The sequence below is a fragment of the Macaca fascicularis genome, chromosome 14, assembly GCF_037993035.2.
Source record: "Macaca fascicularis isolate 582-1 chromosome 14, T2T-MFA8v1.1".
Lineage (NCBI taxonomy): Eukaryota > Metazoa > Chordata > Mammalia > Primates > Cercopithecidae > Macaca > Macaca fascicularis.
Genome location: NC_088388.1, coordinates 2,298,253 through 2,319,923, shown reverse-complemented (window position 1 = coordinate 2,319,923; position 21,671 = coordinate 2,298,253). Strand labels below are relative to the sequence as shown.

Genomic DNA, 21,671 nt, shown 5'->3' with positions numbered 1-21,671 from the left:
AGCCGAGCCCCACCCATGCCGGACTCCCCCGCCCTCTGGCCAACCCCTAGGTCTCAGACGCCACTGGCACTGAGGGGCTGGACAGGCCTGGTAGCATGCCTGACGTTCCTTCTTTATTAAATGACGGATTCAGGATGTTGTGATTACAGTTGGAGGTGACTGTTAGAAAGGACAGGTGCATGAAGGCAGAGAGTGCCCATAGACTCGGCTCTCGAACCGGGGCAGGAGGGAACAAGGTGAGCTGTGCAGCCCACAGGACGGGCGGGCTGGGTGGACACAGCCCCCCAGGTTGGCCAAGCTGAGTCTCTGGGCGAGTGGCTCCCAGGAGAGGCCTGGCTGAGCAGGCAGAACTCCCTGGGACCCCAGGGGCAGAAGGACCCCTGCCCTCCAGTCCCCAAGGCCCAGGCCCGTCTCCACTCACACACGCCACCTACATGTGACGTCAGCCCTGAAAAGGTAACAGGAAAGTTCAGAACAAAAACAAAACCTCAAAAGTAAAAAGGCTACGTATAGCAGAGTAATACCGGAAACGTTATATACACAGGCGGTGATGGCCCCCTCAGAAGTGTCCGGGTCACTTCGGGGGCACTGCAGAGGTCCCTGCGGCCAGAGCTGCGGGGCCTCAGTACACGGAGCTGTTCCGGATGCCACAGCACAGCACCATGCTCAGGATCATCTCGAAGATCTGCGGGAGGGTGGTGGGGCGCTCGGTCAGCATAGGGCCCTGAGGAAGGGGCAGCCCAGAGAACAGGCCCTCCGCCCCCGCCCACTCACCATGATCACGGCGACCACGATGGCAGCAATGCCGATGAGGTACAGCTTCCCGGAGAAGAGCTCATCGATCTTCTGGTGGCAGTCCTTCTGCAGGGTGGCCAGGCGCGTGTGGTCAGGGACCGGGCCTCAGCTCCCGGCTCCCTGTTGTCACTCAGTAATCCGCGGTCACCACAGAAAGTGCAGAGGGGAATCCTGGAAACAGCCCCCACCCCCCACCCACCTCGGACCAGGTGGGTGCAGCGGCCCGGCCTCTGTCAGCTTTCTATTTTCCACCCTTTTTAACATAAACGCGAAATACCTGGGACACACTGTGCCCTTTTCCCCTGAGATCACGATCATTGGTGTCACTAGACCCCTACAGCATCACTGATGTGCACCCACTGACGACTTCCACTGAGGCCTCAGCAGGCAACTTCCACAGGGCACTATACGGCCTGCAGGCCCTGCCAGCCACAGGCTGTCAGGGGCATCCACACCCACAAGTGCACACGCGGAGCTGGGGGTGCAGGTGAGTTCCGCCCCCCCAGAGCCTCCACCTTCTTCACCCGGCATGCGCAGCGCAGGGCGCCTGCCTTCCTCGTGGGCCAGATGCAGTCCCACCCCTACCCTCCCAGCAGGGCAGCCCTGGCAGGGGCCACGCCACCCAGCGTGGTCGCTCCCCGTGGGGCTGCCGTGTGACCTGCCGACTCCACCCAGGGGCTGGGCGGCGCGAGGGGATCAGGCGTGGCCCCGGCGGCCTCGCACACCTTGAGGAGGTTGCTGATGATGTTGCTGCCCGAGGGACACAGATTGTTCTTGAGCACTGAGGTGGTCAGAGCGGCCAGCGTGCTGGAGCCACAGCAGTCGAGCTGCACAGAGCGGGGGTGCGAGGTCAGCCCTGGACGTGCCCGGGGGATGGCGGCTCTGGGGAACCCACGGGGAGGCGGCCAGGGGTACGCAGCGCTCCCCACTGCAGAATGCATCCAGGGGCCGGCCTTCTTCCTCCTCAGCTGCGCTGCTCAGAGCTTTCCACACCCTGGGCCAGCCTGGCCCACTAGGTTCCCACCCGAGGACCGGTTGAGCCCAGGGGTCCTGGAGGTCCCAAGGGCACCCCTCCTGCTCCTGAGGTCTGGGCGGAGGCAGGATTTGTTCAGGATGAGACACTCCCCAGCCGGGTTCCCGCAGCCCTGCTCCCCGCCCTCGCCCCCGCGGGCTGCACCGTCTCGTGGAAGGTCTTGACCACGGCCTTGGCGTTGTTGGCGTCGTCATCCACCACGGCCTGCTGTAGGGCCTGGTCATAGAACTGCTTCACATCCTTGGCGATCTGGGGAAGCGATGCGGTCACATGCACGGGGGGGCCTCCCCCACCTTGCCCCCACCCCACCCCGCCCCAGGCGGACGCACTTTTCCCAGGCTCTCCCTGGGCAGGGTGGCTTCGAGGCCAGACCCCAGAGAACAAGGACTCTGCACTCTCAGCTGCCCAGGGGGTGTTGGGACACGGGAGCTTGGCCTTGTGCTCAGCCCCAATGCTGCCTCCTCCATAAAGCCCCTGGAGATCCTCCTAGCACGGGAGACCCAGGAGGAGCCCAAAGAGCTCCCACATACCATGGGTCAGCCCAACCCCCACCCACGACAGGAGGAGGGTGCCCCCCTCACCCACCCCACCCGCGACAGGAGAGGAGGGTGCCCCCCTCACCCACCCCACCCGCGACAGGAGAGGAGGGTGCCCCCCTCACCCGCCCCACCCGCGACAGGGGAGGAGGGTGCCCCCCCCCACCCACAACAGGGGAGGAGGGTGCCCCCCCCACCCGCCCCACCCGCGACAGGGGAGGAGGGTGCCCCCCCACCCGCCCCACCCGCGACAGGGGAGGAGGGTGCCCCCCTTACCCGCCCCACCCGCAACAGGGGAGGAGGGTGCCCCCCCACCCGCCCCACCCGCGACAGGGGAGGTGTGGCGGGTGAGGGGCACACCCACACACCCAGGCTCACCTGGTCCTTGTTGACAAAGCCCCAGATGCCAGCCGCCACCTCACAGGCAAACAGGATGACCAGACAGGTGAAGAACTGGAGCCAGGCAGTGGCCAGAGGGAGGAAAGAGGGCAGGCTGTGGGAAGGGACCTGGGACACACACCCAGGTGCCCAGCCGGTGTGTGTGTGAAGGGCTAGTGGGAGTCACCAGCCCACGACCTGACGAGGAGTGAGCAGCTTGTGTGGAGCCCTGGGGCACAGAGACTAAGACTCAGTCCAGGAAGGAGCCGTCAAAGCCCACGATGTCCCCACGCAGCACCAGGCTCCGCAGGACGGGGTGGATGGGGCGGGGCGCGAGGTTTGGGGTCACAGGCTGGTGGGTCCAGGATGTCTGCAGCCCCCAGGGAGGCGTGTGCAGCAGCATGACCCCTGACTGCCCTTGCTCCTGCTCCCCACAGGAAGGGGGAGCCATGGGATGTGCCTCAGTTTCCCCCACTGGAGACAACGGGCACAGGCTCCTTCTTCCTGGACTGGCCAGGCCCTGGATGGCACAGCCAGGCCTGGGCTTCCCACTGGGGGCGGTGTGCCCGGGACACTGAGGCTCGCCTCAGAGCTAAGGCTTGTTCCCTGTTATATTTGTGGCTATTTTTTGACAAAGAAAAGCGGTCACGTAGGAACTGGCCACGATGGAGATCAAGCATGATGGGATTTAATTTAAAAACCAAACAGGAAAACCAGGGCACAGGAGCCACCTCCCCCAGAACTCTAGGTTCCGCCCTGAGCACCAGCTCTGGCCCCTCCTCAGGGCTAGACGCAGCCCCCAGCCCCTCCCGGGCCCCGGCGTCTGCAGCCCGGGACATGAATCCCCAGTCCTCCCTGCCTTACCGTCCCCAGCAAGCACTGGGATTCCTGGATGGCCCCGTAGCAGCCCAGGAAGCCGACGAACATCATCACAGCGCCCACAGCGATGAGGATGTAGATGCCTTGTGGGGAGAGAGACACCAGTGGGTGCCTGCACACTCGTCACAGCCCAAGACCCCGGAGGGTCCTGGGTGCCGACCCCACCACGGGCTGCCCAGCTGGGAAGATGTGGGGTTGCTGATGGCCAGGGATGAGCGGCGAGGGACCCCACATCCCAGCCCGGCCTGGTGAGTTCTCTGTGCCTCAGCTACCTCTCCCATGACACAGGACGGAGACTGAGGAGGCCACGTGGGGACTGTGCACCTTGTGAGTGCTCTGAGTGCTGGTGACAGGTGCTTCGCAGGGATGACACCTACGGTGTGGCCCACAGCCTGCCACCCACCACCCACCACCTGCACCCACTCCCAAAGCCTCTGGGACTGGGCGTGGGGTGGGAGTGGCATCAGAAGGCACAGGGTGGGCCCCGCTGTAGGCTGGGGTTGAGGGAGCAGCCCAGGAACCGGAACCGGAACCAGTGCTGCCTCCCCAGTGTGGTGCGAGAAGAGGGCGGGGGGCCCTGCTGGCTCCTGCCCCCCATCTTGGCTGCACAGCAGCACTTCGGTTATGGGACCTGCGTTTGAACCTGGCTGCTGTGTGGGCGGATCAAGTTGGCTTCCTAGGCCCTGGGCTGAGGGCTGAAGCCCAGCACCCCACCTGGGACAGCTGGACCAGGACATGTCGGCCAGCCCTCCCGAACTCCCCCACGGCCCCTGGCTGGGCAGCACACACCTGGGGAGGGAGAAGGCGCCGTCCAAGGGTGGGGGGCACACTGTGGGCCCGAGACATGGGCCTGGCCACCCAGACAGGGCCCTGTACCCTCGGGACAGCTGTTAGTGTCTCTCAGTGCCTGCCCATTCCCCTATCCCTCAGCAGGCGGGACTGTCCCCTGTCGCTGCGGCAATGCAGAAGGCAGCCCAGGCCCCCTCCTCACAGCCAGGCCCATTGTCCCTGCCCAGCCAGTCCAGGGGAGAAGGTGCCTGGGGCAGGACCCACCGCCAGGCAGAGAACACACCCAGATCTAGGGCTTGGCCACCCAGCCTCCTGCCTGATCGGATGAGGCCTCTGCCAGCAAAGCCTTGCAAGGCCACCTCCTTATGGGCACAGCGCCCAGGAGCCAGGTCTCCCTCCCCTCAGGCCCTGACACTCCTGGGTTGCAAGGTTGGCTTCACTCAGGGGTGCAGGTCAGGAGGGGCGCATTGCCTTTTTTGGTCCTGACAGGAGGTGGGAGGCCCAGGGCTGCCGGACCCCCTGCCAGGCCCGAGCCCCACCCCAGGCTCCTCTCCAAAGCCCTCAGGCCTAACCCACCGCACCCGCAGCGTCTCTGAGGGGAGTGAGCCCAGCAAACCCGCCCTGTTCCCAGCGCTGGGAAAAAAAGCCCTCGGCAGGGCCCAGCCCGCATCGGGGACAGCAAGAGGCTCCAGAAGGCCAGTTTTGGGATGGGCAAGGACTTGACGGCCAGAGGAGATCCAAGCGGTCTCCGTCCAGTGGGGACCCAGGCAGAGCTCATGTCAGAGGTGACGGGTCCTGTGGTCGTGTGGCCAACACCACAGCAGGCTCCTCCAGCCCAGGGAAACCACAGCCAAGGACCGAGGGTGGGCGGCTCTGGGGCTGGAGCTCTGATGTGACCACAGTGACACCATGCGGGTCAGACCCTGGCTTCCATCATCAGCCTTGCCCTGGCACTGTGAAGGCAGCACCACTGCCCCATGGGGCCTCAGCACAGCCTGTGACCTCTGCTTCTGCCGAGAGTGGGGCGCAGGAAGGAGGCCTGGCATACCTCTCTGGGGTGTCCCCTGTCCTTGCCCCAGCCCGAAGCTTAGTGACCCTTCAGCTCCTCTCCGGCCACACGGGGCGGGACGCCGGTCCAGCAGCAGGAGCTGCTGCAGCCACAAGGCTCGGCCGCTGGGTGCCTGGAGAGTGACGCCTTCCAGGAACAGCTGCCTCACACCCAGCGGCCCCAGGTCCTGGAGAAGGGGGCAGCCCCTCCTGTCCCTGGACAGGAGTACGAGGAATGTGCTGGGGGCAGCCCCTCCTGTCCCTGGACAGGAGTACGAGGAATGTGCTGGGGGCAGCCTCGTTCTAGGCCAGGGATGCTGTGGTTGTCACTGGCTGGACTGGTGGCCCTGGAGGACAAGGCCCAGGATGGCTGGGAGGACCTTCTGGACCCCAAATAGCCCTAATGATCTGGGGAGCGGGGAGGAAGAGGCCCGGGAGGGGCCCCCCAGGAGAGATGCACCCTCGGAGATAGGAGGATGCTGGCCAGGCTTTGCTGCCCACAGCCCAGGCACACGGGCAAAGCTAAGCCAAGTGCTTCTGAGGACGCGGGCAGGAGCGCCCCAGCTGCGTGCAGGGGGTGTCTCCACACGAGCCCCCGGGACAAGCAGCCTTTCCCATTCTCCTGACACACACCTGTGAGGGCACCATGCCCCGAGAGAGGCCAGGAACCTATGGGCAGGGTCACGGGACCCTCCCCAGAATCGGCTGGGCCCAGAAACCCTCTGTGGGCCACAGGCTTCTGTCTCTGGGGAGGACAAGGACTGTCCCTGTTGACACCGTCTGGACCCCAGCACCAGCCATCTGACCCATGAGCGGGCTATGGGGAAGAAGGAACGGGCACGCCGTGTGGCCAGGGCCCTCACCTGGCCCTGGGGTGACTGCACAGAGGCGGGACGGTGCAGGTGTGGGGCCATTTCGGGCCTCCTGGGGCCCTGGTTCAGCAACCAAGCCAAGCAGCCTCCGTAACTGGTGGGGGGCCTGGCCCTACAGCTCCAGGCCTGGGGCACCTGCCGGCTGAAGGAAGCCCTGAAGACTGGGGACACACAGGCTGCCCACCCCACCCACCCCTCAGCTTGTGAGGGCAACAGGGCCATCCCAGAGGCCTCCTCTAAAGGACAGAAGCATCTCAACAAATGCTCCCAGAGCCCCACCAGCACCAGCCCTGCCAGGGGCACCAGGAGGAGGGGTGCTGCTCTGCACAGTGAGACGGTCCTCTTCCTGCTCCGGGCCTTGCCCCTCCCCGCCTCCTCCTCCATCACTTCTGCTCCTGGGGGTGGGGAGGGCAGCTCAGTCCCCCACACGCAGTCTAATAAGGCCGCAAGGTGCAGCTGCCTGCAGAGGCAGCTGAGTCACACCAGCCTCTGGAGTGTCTCCACCCCTCCCCTGCCCCCTCCACCCCTCCCCTGCCCCCTCTCCACCCCTGCCCTGCCCCCTCTCCACCCCTGCCCTGCCCCCTCTCCACCCCTCCCCTGCCCTCTCTCCACCCCTCCCCTGCCCCCTCTCCACCCCTGCCCTGCCCCCTCTCCACCCCTCACTGGATTCCATCCCTTGAGCTCCATCCCTCCCTCCCTCCCAGGCTCAGTGCAGCCCAGGCATCCAGCCCCACCCTTCCCCGGGAGCCTCCCCTGAAATAACCCCACACTTAAAATAAGCAAGCTCTCGACACAGTCCCTGCGCAGGCCTGGCTGCCACCCCCTGCCCTGGCTCACGCCAAAGGAGCCAGCAGGCCACAGGCCCACCTCCATTTCAACCCTTGTGCCCAGAGCCCTTTCCAGGGCCGCCTCCCTGCCCAGATATGCCATGCCTAACTGCCTTTCACCCTCCATGTCCTCACCCAAAAGGCTAGGCCCTGCCTCCTCCTGGAAGCCCTCCCTGAATGCGTCTGCGGCCACATGTGCACTCACCTACGTAGAAGGTGTTGGGCGCAGGCTTGTCTCCCAGCTCCAGATACAGGAGGTTGGTGGTCTGCGGGTCATGGCGGAGCCACAAGGCTACACCCAGGATCACGCCTCCAGCCAGCTGGGAAAGAGCGGGAACGGTGTCACATGTACCAAGAGGACTGCGCCTGCCCCACATGCGCAGCCTGAGCAGCCTCCTGCCTTGCTGAGCCGCCCGCTGGCTCCCGAGCAGGGACCAGGTGTCAGCTCTGCTGCCCTGGTTTTCGCAATGCCCCGAGGAGCCCCGGGAGTCAGGAAGCATGAGGCAGGTGCTTTGGCCGCCATCTTCTTGGAGCCTGGCCCTGCCCTGCACCTGTGGAGTGCGACTCCAGCACAGGACTGCCAGGAAGATACGGGACGCCGGTTCAATCTGCCTCTCAGATGAAAACGGAATACTTCTTTAGGATAAGTGTGTCCCAAATATTGCATGGGACATACAAAAAAATAATCTAGTGTTTATCTGAAGTTCAAGCTTAATTGGACACCCTGTAGTTTCACTTTCCACATCTGGCCAGAGGTGATACCAGGACCTGAGCATCCCAGGAACACCACACCCTCCTGCAAGGATGTGGCACCACCCCAAGAGTTCTGAGCTCGTTGGGGCACTGCCTCTGTCTGGGGGTGCTGAAAACTCTGGGGTGGGGGCACCCCATCTTTGCTGCCAGGAGGAGGGAGTAGGATTTGATGTTACCGGGCCAAGCTGTAGGCACCAGGGCCTGCGGGGTTTGTGGGATACATCCCTGCTGCCATCAGCCCTGGGAAGGGAAACGGGAGGAAGGAAGCTGCTGTGGTTTCCAAGATGGGCTGGGGGAAGGGGTGCACAGAAGCCGGCCCAGCACTGCCGCTCAGCAGCTGGGGCAGGAAGGGGGCTGTGCTGGGAGTCTGGCTGGCGGGGATGGGGCTCACAGAGAGGAGAGGCCCTCAATGCCAGGTCGTCCTGTGTGCACACAACCAACTCTAGCCAGGTGGGGTCTACCCTTGAGACTGGGTCCCAGACCAGGCCCAGCTCAGCCCACTCTGATCATCCGACCAGGCCAGGCACGTGCCCTAGGCCCCCCTCCGCACGCGCCAATTCCTCCTCTCTCCCTAGGGGCAGTGCCCAGCCCTCTGGTGGTGGGAGGGAACACAGGCTTTTCTTCTGTCCCTCGTGCCTAGCACCATGCAGGGCACACTGCGGCCATGTGATCCCCATAAATGACCAGTGGCCCTGAGTCCTGCTGCCCCTACCCTCCACTCCAGGACCCCTCGGCCTCTTGCTGCCCCTACCCACCAATCCAGGACCCCTTGGCCTCCTGCTGCCCCTACCCTCCTCCACTCCAGGACCCCTTGGTCTCCTGCTGCCCCCCACCCTCCTGCACTCCAGGACCCCTCGGCCTCCTGCTGCCCCTACCCTCCTCCACTCCAGGACTCGTCGGTCGCCTCTTGCAGATGCTCCTCCCTGCTAGATGGGATGGGGATTGGGTCCCCTTCAGACCCCTCCTGGGGTTTCTTCCCGCCCCAGGCATGAAACATGGCCCCACAACCCTCCAGCAGCCTGGGAACAGTGCATCTCTAGGACACAGTCTGTTCCAGGGTCCCTGGTCCACAATAGGAGGCCCTTGTTGCTGGACAGTCTGGGTGGGTCAGGCTTTACCCCCTGCTGCCCCAGGAGGACAGTACGAGAATCCCCTAAAACCCAGTCTGGCAGACAGCCGTGCGCAGCACTCAGGCAGGGACCACCCACGCCAGGGCGTTCTAAAGAAGCCTGTGGGGTCAGGGCCCCACAAGTGTGGCCACCATCCAGCTCCCATTGGCCTGGGTGAGTCTGCCTTCCTCCTCCATGCCACTCTCACAAAGGGCCAGGCCCTGGGGGCTTCCTGGAGGAGGAGGCAGGGGGACACAAGATGAAATCAGCCAGGTGAGGAGACACCCGGGGCGATGAGGGCACAACTTCCCCAGCGGAGAATGTCAGCCCAGAAGGCAGCTGTTCCCAGAGCTGAGTCGGAATGCTTGGCTCTGCCACCAGCTGGGTGCCAGGCAGGTCCTGTCCCAGCAGCTGAGGCCTTGCCTCACCAGAACCAGGCGCCGACCCCACCACAGATGCAGGGCTGCCGGTCAACTGCAGAAGAGAAACCGAAAGCTTAAAAAAAAAAAAAAGAAGAGAAACCGGGAGCTGTACCCAAGACCACCACCTGGACAGCCCCACTCCTGCTCCAACGGCCCTGCCAGGGAAGCAAGGCCCTAAGGTGGGGGTGGGCAGGGGACTGTGCCCAGCAGAGTGTGAGCTTCGGGCCCCAGTACCATGGCCCACACCCAAGGAAAGCCCTGAGGACTCCCCAGGCAGGCCGGTCTAGGGCCTCGGTGAGGGTTCGGTTGGGTGGAGGAGCTGGGGGCTCTATACCTCTTCCCCCTTCCCCTCACACTCCTGCCTCCCCTCCTCTGGGACCTAAGCTGGGCCTGGCAAACAATAAGGCCAGAGGGGGCTGGGCGTGGTGGCAAGCGCCTGTAATCCCAGTACCTTAGGAGGCTGAGATGGGAGGATCGCTTAAGCTCAGGAGATTGAGGCTGCAGTGAGCTATGATTGTGCCACTGCACTCCAGCCTGGGTCTCAGAGCGAGGCTCTGTCTCCGAGAAAAAAATTATCCAGGTGTGGTAGCTCACGCCTGTAATCCCAGCGCTTTGGGAGGCCGAGGTAGGAGGACTGCTTGAGGCCAGGAGTCTAAGACCAGCCTGGGCAACATATCAAGACCCCATCTCTACAAAAAGTAAAAATAATTAGCTGGGCATGGTGGCATATGCCTGTGGTCCCAGCCACCTGGGAGGCTGAGGTGGGCAGACTGTGGGCCCAGGTGTTGGAGGCTGCAGTGAGCTGTGACCACAATGCTGCTGCACTCCAGCCTGGTGGGGCTCTCACCCCAAAGGGGTTGTTGGTGGTCCCCCGTAGCGGGGCTGCCAGAGCACCTTCTCCACGCACCCGACACAACCACCTGGGCTGTGGTTTCTCAGACCTTCTTCTGAGGAGCTGTACCTCCTGCCCTCCTATGGGAGTTTCAACTCAATTTTCATACTTTGGTTTAGAGAGGATGGCAGCCTACTTCCCCTGCCCAGGCCCCAGACTGAAGCTCTTCCTTGCCGAGGGGAAGGTGTGTTAGAATCACCGAGGGCCCGACGGGCACCTGCGGGCAGTACTGGAAGCCATCTGGCAGCTGGGACCCCAAGTGTGCCCCTCACATGACAAGGCCCGAGGGAGGCCAGGGGCCCCCGACTTCCAGAATCCTGCAGGAGCAGACAGCTCCTAGTGCTTCTGGGCCCATCACACCCGTGGGAGCACAAGGAGGGTCGTGGACAGTGCAGGAGAGGCAAGAAGGGTGGGGGCTGGGGGGTGGCCCCAGAGAGCCTGGCTGTCCTCACCCTGTTGCCCTCCTGAGCTGGCTCCATCTGCAGCCTGGTGGGAGGAGGTGGCGAGGCCGAGAGTTGCCGTGGTAACTCTGGCTTCCTCCAGGGCCTCTGAAAACATCGCTTATTTTGTTTTGAAACTGTGGTCCGGAGACCGTTTTGAGAGCTGTTCCAGGACAGAGTGGGGCAGGTGGATGGGGGAGCCTCATCCCCACAGAGACCTGGCGACAAACCCTGACTCCGCCACAGGAGCTGCGGGGCCGCTGGAAGGGTCCCTGGGCTCCCTGTGCCTCAGTGTCCCCCTCTATGAAACAGAGCTGATCCTGGAACCGTGCCTGGCTCGGAAGCTGCTCCATAGGGGCTGATCCACCCCACGCCCTCCCTGGCTGGGCAGGGACCACCTCTCCTCTAGCCTGGGCACTGAGGGGATGACCCCATCTAATGGGCACAACGTCCTAACAGAAAGGTAGTGACAGCAAAGCTTAGCCTAAACCCCAAACCTGCTAACGGTGGGACTCCAGGCCGCGTTGCAGCTCCTTGCTGGGCTCTGGGAAGGGGCTTCTTTTCAGACTCCAGGGCCGTGTGGGGAGGCTGCCCCCAGACAAGCCCCGGCCCCAGGCCTCTGCTGAGGGTTGCAGGGAAGGCTGGTCCTGGCCTGCAGGGCCTGGAGGAGCCTGGGTCAACACCAGGAAGGACCCGAGGGCCCATGTGACTTTTAATAGGGCAGAACAGCTGGGCCAGGAGGGGGTGGGTAGGACAGTGGGAAATGGGGGTGACGCCAGCCTGCCCACCTCAATTGTCCCCGAGGCTACCAGAAACAGTCGGGAGCCACCCTGGGTGGAAAAATGGGGCAGGAAGGAGTGCCAGGCACTGGGCAGAGGCCTCACCTGGGCCTTGGTCTTCCCAGCCCTAGCATGGACCCACAGGGGGCCGCGCCGAGCTCTCCGGCCTTCAGCAGGGACCCTGAGCTGGAGCTAGGTGACAACAGTGGTGGTGATGGTCACCCCCAGTTTCTGGATGAGGAAATGGAGGCGGAGGGGCTCCCCTAGGGCCACCTACGAGGGAGGGCAATGGCAGCTCCAAAGCCCCACGCCCCGTGGTGGGAAAGGCAGAGGTGCCCCTGCCCCGTAACAGACCCCACGTGGCAGGACTAGAGTTCCCCAGAGTCAGGAACGCAGAAGCCACCTGCTCTCCGAAAGACACGGGGCAGGGCCTGGTAAAGGACCTGTGCCCTGAACGTATGCAGAGCTTTCCAAACTCAAAAGCAAGCAAACCGACAACCCAAGCTTTACAAGATGGGCAAAAGACAGGAACAGACACTTCCCCATAGAAGATACGCACACAGCAAATAAGCACACGAAGAGATGCTCCACCTCGCTAGGGACCAGGAAACCCAGGTCAAGCCGCAGCCACGGCCTGAGCACACCCGGAGGATTGGCTGCCATGAAAACGACCAACCACAGCACGTACTGCTGGGCGAGGCGACTGGGGCGCACGCAACGGGGGCTGTAAAACGGTCCAGCCACCTTGAATAACAGTTTGGCAGTTATGTAAAACTGCTGCTTAAGTGGTGAAACCCACATTCACATGACCCAGCTGCTCCACGCCTAGGTATTTATCCAAGAGAGATGAACTCAGGTTCACACAAGACTTGTACACAAATGTTCTAGCAACGTTTCTTGTAAATGCCCCAAACGGAAATAACCCACATGCCCACTGACCGGTGAACGGGTGGACCTGGGGGTCATCGCGGCCTTGCACACGTGGGTGCAACCCTGCTCAGCAATAAAAAGGAACAGACGACGGGCACGCCACAGCACGGGTGCAGAGACGACGGGCACGCCACAGCACGGGTGCAGAGACGACGGGCACGCCACAGCACGGGTGCAGAGACGACGGGCACGCCACAGCACGGGTGCAGAGACGACGGGCACGCCACAGCACGGGTGCAGAGACGACGGGCACGCCACAGCACGGATGCAGAGACGGGCACGCCACAGCACGGGTGCGCCTCCGGGTAATTGTGCTGAACCAAAGAGGCAGAACAGCAACGGTGCACGAGGGCCTTCTGAGTTCACTTGTTGAAATGCATGCTGTGTGCACCCACAGCGAGGGCCTGTGGTTGCCCTGGGACGGGGAGGAGGGGCAGGAAGCAGGGATCCCAAGGGTCCCAGAGGCGCTTGGGGAGTTGGTGATGGTTTCACAGGGGTATAAATCTGTCAAAAGTTACCAAGTTGTTCCCTTTAAACATCTGCATTTACTGTGTGTCAATCACGTCTAAATAAAGCTGTTTGAAAAGCCCCCACGTCCCAAGTCCCTGATGACTGAACTCCTGGGGGCCAGTGTTTCTTCTGGGCCCCAAAGGCCCCAGGCTGCCATCTTGGTGCTAACTTCTTCCGAGGCGGAGCCAACGCTTCCCAGGGGCAAGCAGCAGCGTGGGAAACACCAAAGCCGTGTCCTTAGAAGTGCAGTTTTAGGATCAATCAGAGTTAGGACTGGAGTAACTATGGAGCCCGGATGTCAGTTAAAAGAGAGTCCCGCTTTCATGGTGATGAGGTAGAGGGCAGCCCAAGGCCCTGGCTGCCGAGTGCCTTTCACCTAGGTGACCTCAGGCCCATCTCAGCCTCTCTCTGCCTTGTCTACAAACCAGGAAATAAAAGTGCAGAAGCTGACACCCACACAACTCAGCCTGCACAGCAGCACCCGGCCCTCCAACACAGGCGTCATAAGCGCTGGAATCTGGACCTCCTGTCATCCCTCTCCCCACAGAGACAGACATACAGGCACCTCCCTGCTCAAAGCTTGCCTGTGGGACGCCTCTCTGCCACCAGCTCCCACCTCCTAAGATACTCCAGGCTCTGGAGGTGCCCGGCTTCTGAGATGCCCTGCCCTCATGATGTCCCGCCTCCCAAGTGGCCCGGCCCCAGAGATTCCCCACCTCCCAAGACACTCCACCTCCCCAGATGCCCCACCTCCCGAGACGCCCCACCTCCCAAGACACTCCACCTCCCCAGATGCCCCACCTCCCGAGACGCCCCACCTCCCGAGACGCTCCACCTCCCCAGATGCCCCACCTCCCGAGATGTCCCACCTCCCAAGACGCTCCACCTCCCCAGATGCCCCACCTCCCGAGATGTCCCACCTCCCGAGACACTCCACCTCCCCAGATGCCCCACCTCCCAAGACACTCCACCTCCCCAGATGCCCCACCTCCGAAGACACTCCACCTCCCGAGACGCCCCACCTCCCCAGACGCCCCACCTCCCGAGGCGCCCCACCTCCCAAGACACTCCACCTCCCCAGATGCCCCACCTCCCGAGGCGCCCCACCTCCCCAGATGCCCCACCTCCCGAGATGTCCCACTTCCCAAGACACTCCACCTCCCCAGATGCCCCACCTCCCGAGACACTCCACCTCCGACGACACTCCACCTCCCGAGACGCCCCACCTCCCCAGACGCCCCACCTCCCAAGGCGCCCCACCTCCCGAGACACCCCACCCCACAAGATGCGCTGCTGGGGGTTGGGGATGGAGGGTGGCCCTCAGGATGGAGCCCAGGTAACCTGTGGGGTTCCTGGAGGGCTCCTTGCAAGGCTACTGAAAGCAGTGTTTGTAACTCTATGAAGGATTGTTTCTTTCTCCTTCCTGGGAATTAATAAATAACAGAATCGACTTCAAAAGGGGGGGCTGCCAAGCACACTGGGTTCCTGCCCAGCCTGTCCGCTGTTTCCAAGAAGCAGCTGAAAGGGAGCAAAAGGCAGCAGGCGCTGCCCAGGCAGGCCGAGGGCAGCTCCCCTACCCATGCCAGCTGCCCGCTGCCCCCGCAGGCCCCAGACAGCCGGGAGTCAGAACTTCAGGTGGGAGCTCTCCACGCCAGCACACACACCCCCACAGCTGTAGGAAGGGGCAGGGATCTGGTCGCTGCACCCATACCTTACTCCCACCCAGACGGGCCAAGTGGTCACCCCAAGTGCTGCCCAGGCACCCCAGTGGGGGACGAGGACGATGGTACATCAGCTCACCCACCTTTACACAGAGGCCAGGCATCTGTGTGTCTCTAGCCCAGGCCCTCCCTTGATGCTCCTGGGGAGAGGGGTCACCAGGCAGGGCCATACTGCGGGCTCTGTGCCTGCTCACCCACCCCAGGGACTGCACAAGCAGGAAACACACCAGGAAAGGCCCATTTGGTTCAGCCACTGGGAGGTGCCGGGGCCTGAGACACCTTCTCCAGGAGGACAGTGAGGCCCTGAGGTAGGAAGGAAGGGAAGAAGTCTCCTTGGAGATACTGGGTGAAGGAGGGGAGCAGTTCGCCAAGGTGCTTCCAGGAAGGGACGCTGGGGGCCAGAGGTGAACGGCCCCTCCAGCCTGGGTCCCCGCAGGCCAACCCCTCACTCTCCGCCCACCAAGAAGGGGCAGTGCCAGGCCTGGGTGTGGAGGTTGGGGACAGGGCCAGACTCCTCCCTGGGTGATGTGGGGCCCTCTCAGGCCCTCCTAGGTGGTGAGCAGCTGCCCCTCCGACCCCATTGTGGCCTCCAGGGCCGGGAAGGCAGCATGGAGGGAAGAGGAGCAGGAATCCTCTCCTAGGCCAGGAAGCGGAAGCTCCACTCACAGGGCCCCTGGCCCCTGGCCCCGAGGAAGCCGCCTGTCTCAGCATCTAAAAATAGGTGTCAGGCGAGGATGCTGGCCTTCGGGCCCCGCCTGCTGGGGGGATGTGAGGAGTCATTTCCCTCAGGACCAGGAGGATGGGCACAGGCTCAGAGGATGCTGGTGTCTCCCAGGCATTGGGGGTGGTGGGCACCGGTGCCCCGAGGACCAAGCCCCTTCCAGGGCCAGCTGTTCCCAAGGCAGGGAAGCCAGGAAGTCCCTTGCTCCACTCTAAGCCTATCCCTGCTCTGGGAAGCTCCTCTACCCCATTGGCCCCTGTAGGAAGGGTGTGTCAACACAGTCCCAGTGACCCACTGGGGAAGAGCCAGGCAAGGGGCTGTGGGGTGGCTGGCAACCCCAGGGCCATGTGCTTCAAAGAAAAAGGTCTGGGTGGGCCAGTGCTCCCGAGGGAGGGTGACGGGAGGCGGGAGATGGGTGGCCTCAGGCAGAGGACCAGAGAGCAGGTAGAGGGGCCCAGGGCAGCTCAGGGGCTCCAGCTGCACCTGAGATGCTGCCCAACACAGCCTGGTCAAGAGCCAGTACCTGCTCCCGCCTGGGTGTGGCCACCCGCCCCAGAGGCACCCCACTCAGCTGGGGCTCCTCACAAGCCACCACTCTGGAACCGTGGCTTCCTTACTGCCCAGTGGGCCTGATAATCACCAGGCAAGCCTGGGGCGGTGTGGGTGGCTCCAGGCTCGGAGCCTGCCCAGCGCAGAGTGGGGACTACTTCCTTTGAGCTGCCTTCATCTTCTCGGGGACAGAAGGAAAGACTGTTCCATGCAGCCCCAAGGTCAGGCCGAGTCCCGGGGGGTGGAGCAGTGGCCTGCGGCTGCCCCATCTACTGTGTGAGAGGGTGAGCTCCCAGGGGCCCAGGATGGGGTGGGGGCTGGAGTCTGTGCTTCCCAAACCGTGGCCCCTCGGAAACCCCTGGGGTCCCACTCAGAAAGGAGGTCCAGGATCAGGACTGTTCTGGGCCCCCATCAGCCTGGATCCTTCACCTGTCCTGGGGTGAGCCTCATGCCCTGTCATGTGTTTTACCTACGCTGTTACCTGGGGTTGAGCTTTGAGGTTAGTTCTACACCGCACTGGATATCATGCTCCTGGCAGGCTGTGAGGGGCCTGGTCTGGCTGGGAACAGAAGTGAGGACCCCAGGCTGCCCGCCTGCCCTGATCCTGGAGCTCCATGTAACACAGCACAGGGCGCCCTGCGGGGTCCCCATCACTCAGCCCTCTCCCTCCCATCCTTTACCTTCTCCGAATTGCACCACTTCCATAACTGGGAGCCCAAGGGGCTGAGGAAGAGGGAAGCAATCACTTTCCAAACGTAGTGGGAGGGCACAGCTCCAGACAGAAGGGCAAGGCGGGGTGGGGGCGTGAGCCACCAGCCTCTGGCCAAGCTGGACGCAACCTCCTCTCAGGCCCCTGGCATTTGGCATCTCACACCTGGACTCTCCAAGCTCCCCTGCTGGGGCACCCGCATCCGGGAGAGAGGCACTTACAAGCTCTGCGCCCCTGGCCCCCCAGCCCTACCGCACCTCCTTGAGCCCGCAGCCCTCAAACACCTCGTGTGGGGAGTGGGGGGCAGCTGCCTTCTGGCCATCCTAAGGCCATGGCATTGGTGGCTAGCACAGGATGCCTACAGCCCCGAAAGCGAGATCCAGCTGACCTTCCATGCCCTTGGGCATGGCCCCTGCCTGAGGGGACTCCTCCAGCACTGGGGGCCTACCTGGAGGACCCTCAAGGGTCTCTCATGATTCAGCACCTGCTCTGCAGCCCAGGTTGGGGGGCTTAGTTTGGGCCCAGAAACACAAAGAATGTGTGTGCAGGGCTGGGGAACACTGAGTAAGTCCAGAGGTTCCTGGAAGGCTGCCCAGCATACCAGGTGACACTGCGTCCTACCAGGCAGGTGGGAACGACTCGGAAGTGGAGATCACTGAAGCCCATTTCTGGGTAAGCCTGGTTCTTCTTGCCCAAAGGGGTGCTGGGAACAAGTCAGACACCTGCAGGGGTGGAAGACCACCCAGCACCCACGGTGCGCCCAGCCGGGATCACAGGGAGGTGGGGCCCAAGCAAGGGGCAGGGTACCTGGCTCCTCCCAGCCCTACCCCATCCCCAGGGTCCTCTCCAATCCGCGGCCGGCATGAGGGTGACCACCTGCTCCCTCGCACAGGTGCCTGGACTCTAAGCCTTACTGACTCTATGAGCAAAGCTCTTCCCGTGGTGGGATTTCAGGTATAGAAATAGGGGATCGTTTGGGGTCTGTCTCCCTGTCTGGGCTTGGAAGCAGTTATGAGATAGGGATTGGGGGTGAACCAGATTTCTGAAAGTTGAGCTGAACTGGGCGCTGGGGCGGGTGTAGGAGAAGGACCCTCAAACCCAGGAAAGAATGGAGGGCTTTCGGGCACGCACCCTGGTGCACTCAGGGAGGGTGGGTGACTTGTCAGCACGCGGTAGAGACACAGCCAGCCAGAGGGGCGACCAGGAAAGTAGGCCCACACTCTGTGCTTTCGCTCTGTGCCCTGCACCTTGCTTTCGCTCTGTGCCCTGCACTTCTGGACAGCCTCACTGGGGCCAGTCTGTAGCAGGGACAAACCACAGACTTCCTCTTCTCAGCCTGCTTGCCCCAGTGACCGTTTCCCCAAAGCTGTGCAGTCAGACAGCCTGGGAGAGCCAGGGAAAGTCCACACGCCCACTTGGTGAAACCAGGCACAGGATGTCCTAGCCCCCCTCCCCCACAGCGCCTGCCAGGGTTGCAGCCCCTCTCCCGGAAGGACGGCAACAGACCTGCCAAGTGACAGTCATGCGCTGTCTGGAAGTGAGAAATACCCGTTAGTGAGGCTTCTAATCAGTCTCTTTCCCGGCCGGGTTTGGCTGCCCTGCCACTGGGAGGTGGCCACCAGCTGCATTCGGTTGGGGGAGCAGCCAGTCCCAGGCAGGAGACACAGCTCTTCTCCCTGCGGGGACCGGTGACACCTCTCCTGGGCTCCCTGGCCAGCCCCCGAGGAGAAGACTCTTATATCCATTTCACAGAAGAGGAAGGCAAGGCTCCCATGGGCCAGTCCCCTGCCCCTGCCCCGGGACACAGGCTTTCTTGCCCTGCTCCTGGCAGCAGTGGGTCTCAGGTGCCAGCCGCCTCTGATGGAGGCTCCCAGACCCACCCAAGGGACAGGATTTCCATGCTGCTTGGCCAGGGTGTCTGCAATATCTTCCCTGCTTGGGCCAGCCCCGCACCCAGGGAGACCAGTTCTCATTGGCCCCCAAAGCGGTCAGGGCGCAGGTGCACGCTGCCCGGACCTCCCCCTCGCACCTTGGCTCGGGAAGTGAGACAGCAAGAGTGTGAGTGTGTGTGCAGGTGGGAGTGAGGGTGTGTGCACATTCGTGTGTGTGAGTGCCTGTGCGTGTGTGGGGGGGCTCCTTTCTGTGAAAGAGGTCAGGCTACCCCAGCTGCCTTCTCCCACAGGCAAGGCCTTTTTCCTCTCTAAAATGGAACTTTTAACAAGCGCCCCATCCAGACACACATTGTCAACCTCCTCCCCACCAGCCTCCCCTGAGCCCACGGGACTGCACTGAGTCCCTCTGGGCCCTGCAGGGTTCCTGCAGCCCCTTCCCCACTGCACATCCTGCCTGCCTGGGCTGGGTTCTCTGAGGCAGGGGTCCCTTTGGACCCTTGGCCAACCCCCACACCCTGAGCCCTTCCTGTACCAAGCCCCCTGTCAACACTCAGGCATGTCAGTGAATCCACCAACAACGCCAGGAGGCAGGCTCATTGAGGGCCCCCACTGCAGACGGGGGAGGCCAAGGCCCAGGACCAGGGCAGTGTGGTGGGGACTCCACTGAGGGAGGCCCAAGCCCATGGCACTGTGCTCTCAGCCACACACCCTGCGACACCACGGTGGAGGGGGGTCCACCAGGGTGGTGCCCACCAACCTCACCTCACCCAGCCTGGCATTCCTGGCTACAACAGAGCCCCAGTGGATGGGTGGGTCCACAGTGACTGTGAACGGACTCAGTTCTCAATGCTTTGCGGGGAGCGGGCCCTGGGGAGAGGAGTGGTGAGGCCTTGGAGACATTTCCTCGAGCCTTAATAACAAGCATCCCTGGGATGCGTCAGGTCTCCACCCCAGCTGCCTGGGAAACTTCCAGGCCCGCCGTGGCGACACTCCCGGGGGACTGCCAGGGACACCTCTCAGCCTGGGCAGGCAGGAGGGACTCACCCAGCGGTGACCCAGCGGTGACGCATCGTCCAGAGAGCAAAAATCCACCTCCAGAGAAGTCCCCTTCCCTGACTCCCCTTCAGCCCCCGCCCCCAGGCCCACACTCTCCTCATCAGGGGATGGGGCTCCAGGGGCCGGCAGAGGGACATCCTGTGTCCCGTGCCTCTCCCACATGCCTGGGCTGAAGCAGGCCACCACTAAGCAACGGCCGAGGTGCCAGGGCTGTGCCTGGGGAGGGCAAGCCCCTCCCAGATGGCCTCGCTGCCCCCACTGCCAGGGCAGAGCCAAAGGCTACAGTGACTCCCACCAGTGTCCCAAGCAGACTGTGCAGAACAGTCGGTCTTGGGGAAGGTGGGATGTGACCGCCCCACTCCTCTCCCAGCTGAGAGTTCAGTTCAGCCTCTGTCCTTCCCCGTCCAAACAATCTCCCTGCCCCAGATCCGCACTGGGATCCTCACAGTCCAGATGGGAAACAGATGTCTCTGGTCCCACACACTGGCTCCGGGGCCATTTTAAAAGTTTGCCCTCCCTGCCTCAACTTGAGAAACACTCGCTCCACTGGGACATCAGCCGAGTCTTCCACGAGAAGGGGGTGACAGCCTGGGGGGACACGGGGAGGGGCTTGCGGTGTCTGCCCAGGGGCGTGGCCGCGGGGAGGTCACCATCATGGACACCCACTCCAGTCCTTCCAGGCCAAGAAGGGATTTCCACCCCCTCCCCAATTCCAACACTGACAGGAAATGGAAACAAAAGGCGAAAGCCCATCAGTCACTTCCCAGCAGCAAAGACTGCGGTCAGGAGAAAGCCATTCTCAGCAGGAGACCCTCCTCCACCCACGTTGGCACCCAAAGATGCCCAGCGTGGGGGCCCCTCTTTCCAAAGCAGCGGCCCCACTCCCAGACCCTGCCATCCACTCCAGGCCCCTGGTGCCACTCTCTTCCTTGTGCCAACTCAGAACCGCGGGACCCCACTCCTGCAAGGCCTCCAGAGCCCTTCTGGGAGGAGGCCTAGGCTGGAACGTGTCTGGGTGAGGAGAGGGAGATCGGCCCCCAGACAGGACAGCCAGGGTGCGCGCACCCCAGCTTTTGGGCCATCCCAGCGGTGACATCCTTTTAGGCGCGACCCCCGGGAAGGTCCCGGGTGGTGACAGCAGACTGGCGAGTTAGCTGGGCTGGGGAGAGAGTGAGGCGATCGCCCCCAACCTCGGGCAAAGTGTGCGCCCCCGCCCCACCATCCAGGGGCGGCGGCCCTTGATGAGCTCATGGGGGCGGGGCGCCAGGAGTCCCGCCCGCGAGCCCCCCCTTCGTCCCCGCGAAGCAGCAGTCCGGAATCCGCGGCCAGGGACCCGCGCAGGCCCCTCCTCAGCTGAGGGGCGGCCGGGTACTCGGGTCCCGGCCCGCGCCCACCGCACCCATCACTATCACTTAGCGGGAACTGCCCGGCGGCCCCCAGAAGCCCCGGCCCGGCCGCAGAGCTGGGCCCCCGCGCACAGAGGCCCCGAAACTCGGCTCGCAGCCCTCAGCCCCAAAGTTGGGGGGCGCGGCGGCCCCGGGCGACCCCCCACCCCGCTCCTGGAGCCCACAGGTGGCCCCACAACTTCGCGGCCCGCGCTGCGCCCGCGGGGCCTAGCACGCGGCCGCGGGACCTGCCCGAGGTGGGGTGTGTGCCCGTCCCCTCCCGCCCTGGCCCCCGGCCCAGCCCTTACCCAGAAGACGAAATTGAAGACGAAGAGCAGGTACTTGATGCACTTGGTACACCCCTCCACTCCCATGGCGACGCGGGCGGCGGGCGGCCTGCGGGGCGCGGGCCGGTCCTGGGAGGCGGGCGGGCCGGCGCGGGGCCTGGCGGGCAGCCGGCAAGGGGGCCTGGCGGGCCTAGGGGCCTCGGTGCGAAGAACGGGGCGCGGGGGCGCAGGGGCGCGGGGGGCGCGGGGCGCCGGAGGCCTGGCCGGATGCGCGGTGGGGTCGCCGCTATCTCCGCCGCTGCGCGCTCGCTCTGTGGCCGGGCGCGCGCCGCGCTCAGCACCACTTATAGGACGCCTCGG

At 63.7% G+C, this 21,671-nt stretch overlaps 1 protein-coding gene and 1 long non-coding RNA gene across 3 annotated transcripts; both read right to left on the bottom strand.

The window, feature by feature from the left end:
• Window positions 1-91: 91 nt before the first annotated feature.
• Window positions 92-21,630, bottom strand: CD81 (CD81 molecule). 2 transcript variants are annotated; one of them, XM_005576901.3, is made up of 8 exons: window positions 21,333-21,630; window positions 7,362-7,476; window positions 3,607-3,704; window positions 2,743-2,871; window positions 1,973-2,077; window positions 1,521-1,622; window positions 775-861; window positions 92-685 (listed from the first exon to the last, which is right to left on the bottom strand). In XM_005576901.3, exons 1-8 carry the CDS (start codon window positions 21,396-21,398, stop codon window positions 623-625), a joined length of 765 nt encoding a protein of 254 aa, XP_005576958.1. In that variant the 5' UTR covers window positions 21,399-21,630; the 3' UTR covers window positions 92-622. The 2 variants fall into 2 exon arrangements, with proteins under 2 accessions (XP_005576958.1, XP_005576959.1); XM_005576902.3 differs by having other exon boundaries at window positions 2,743-2,817.
• LOC141408422 (uncharacterized) lies at window positions 8,520-12,224 on the bottom strand. Its single transcript, XR_012422909.1, has 5 exons — window positions 12,111-12,224; window positions 11,657-11,743; window positions 11,270-11,443; window positions 10,785-10,990; window positions 8,520-9,492 (listed from the first exon to the last, which is right to left on the bottom strand). It is a non-coding gene; the product is annotated as an uncharacterized lncRNA (long non-coding RNA).
• Window positions 21,631-21,671: the final 41 nt, after the last annotated feature.

Coding starts and splice junctions, on each gene's coding strand:
- CD81 (XM_005576901.3), bottom strand. CDS start 21,398: ATGGGAGTGGAGGGGTGTACCAAGTGCATCAAGTACCTGCTCTTCGTC. Junction 7,477..21,332: donor TCTTCAATTTCGTCTTCTGG/GTAAGGGCTGGG, acceptor GCTCTTTCCCAG/CTGGCTGGAGGCGTGATCCT. Junction 3,705..7,361: donor GCCCAACACCTTCTACGTAG/GTGAGTGCACAT, acceptor TCTCCCCACAAG/GCATCTACATCCTCATCGCT.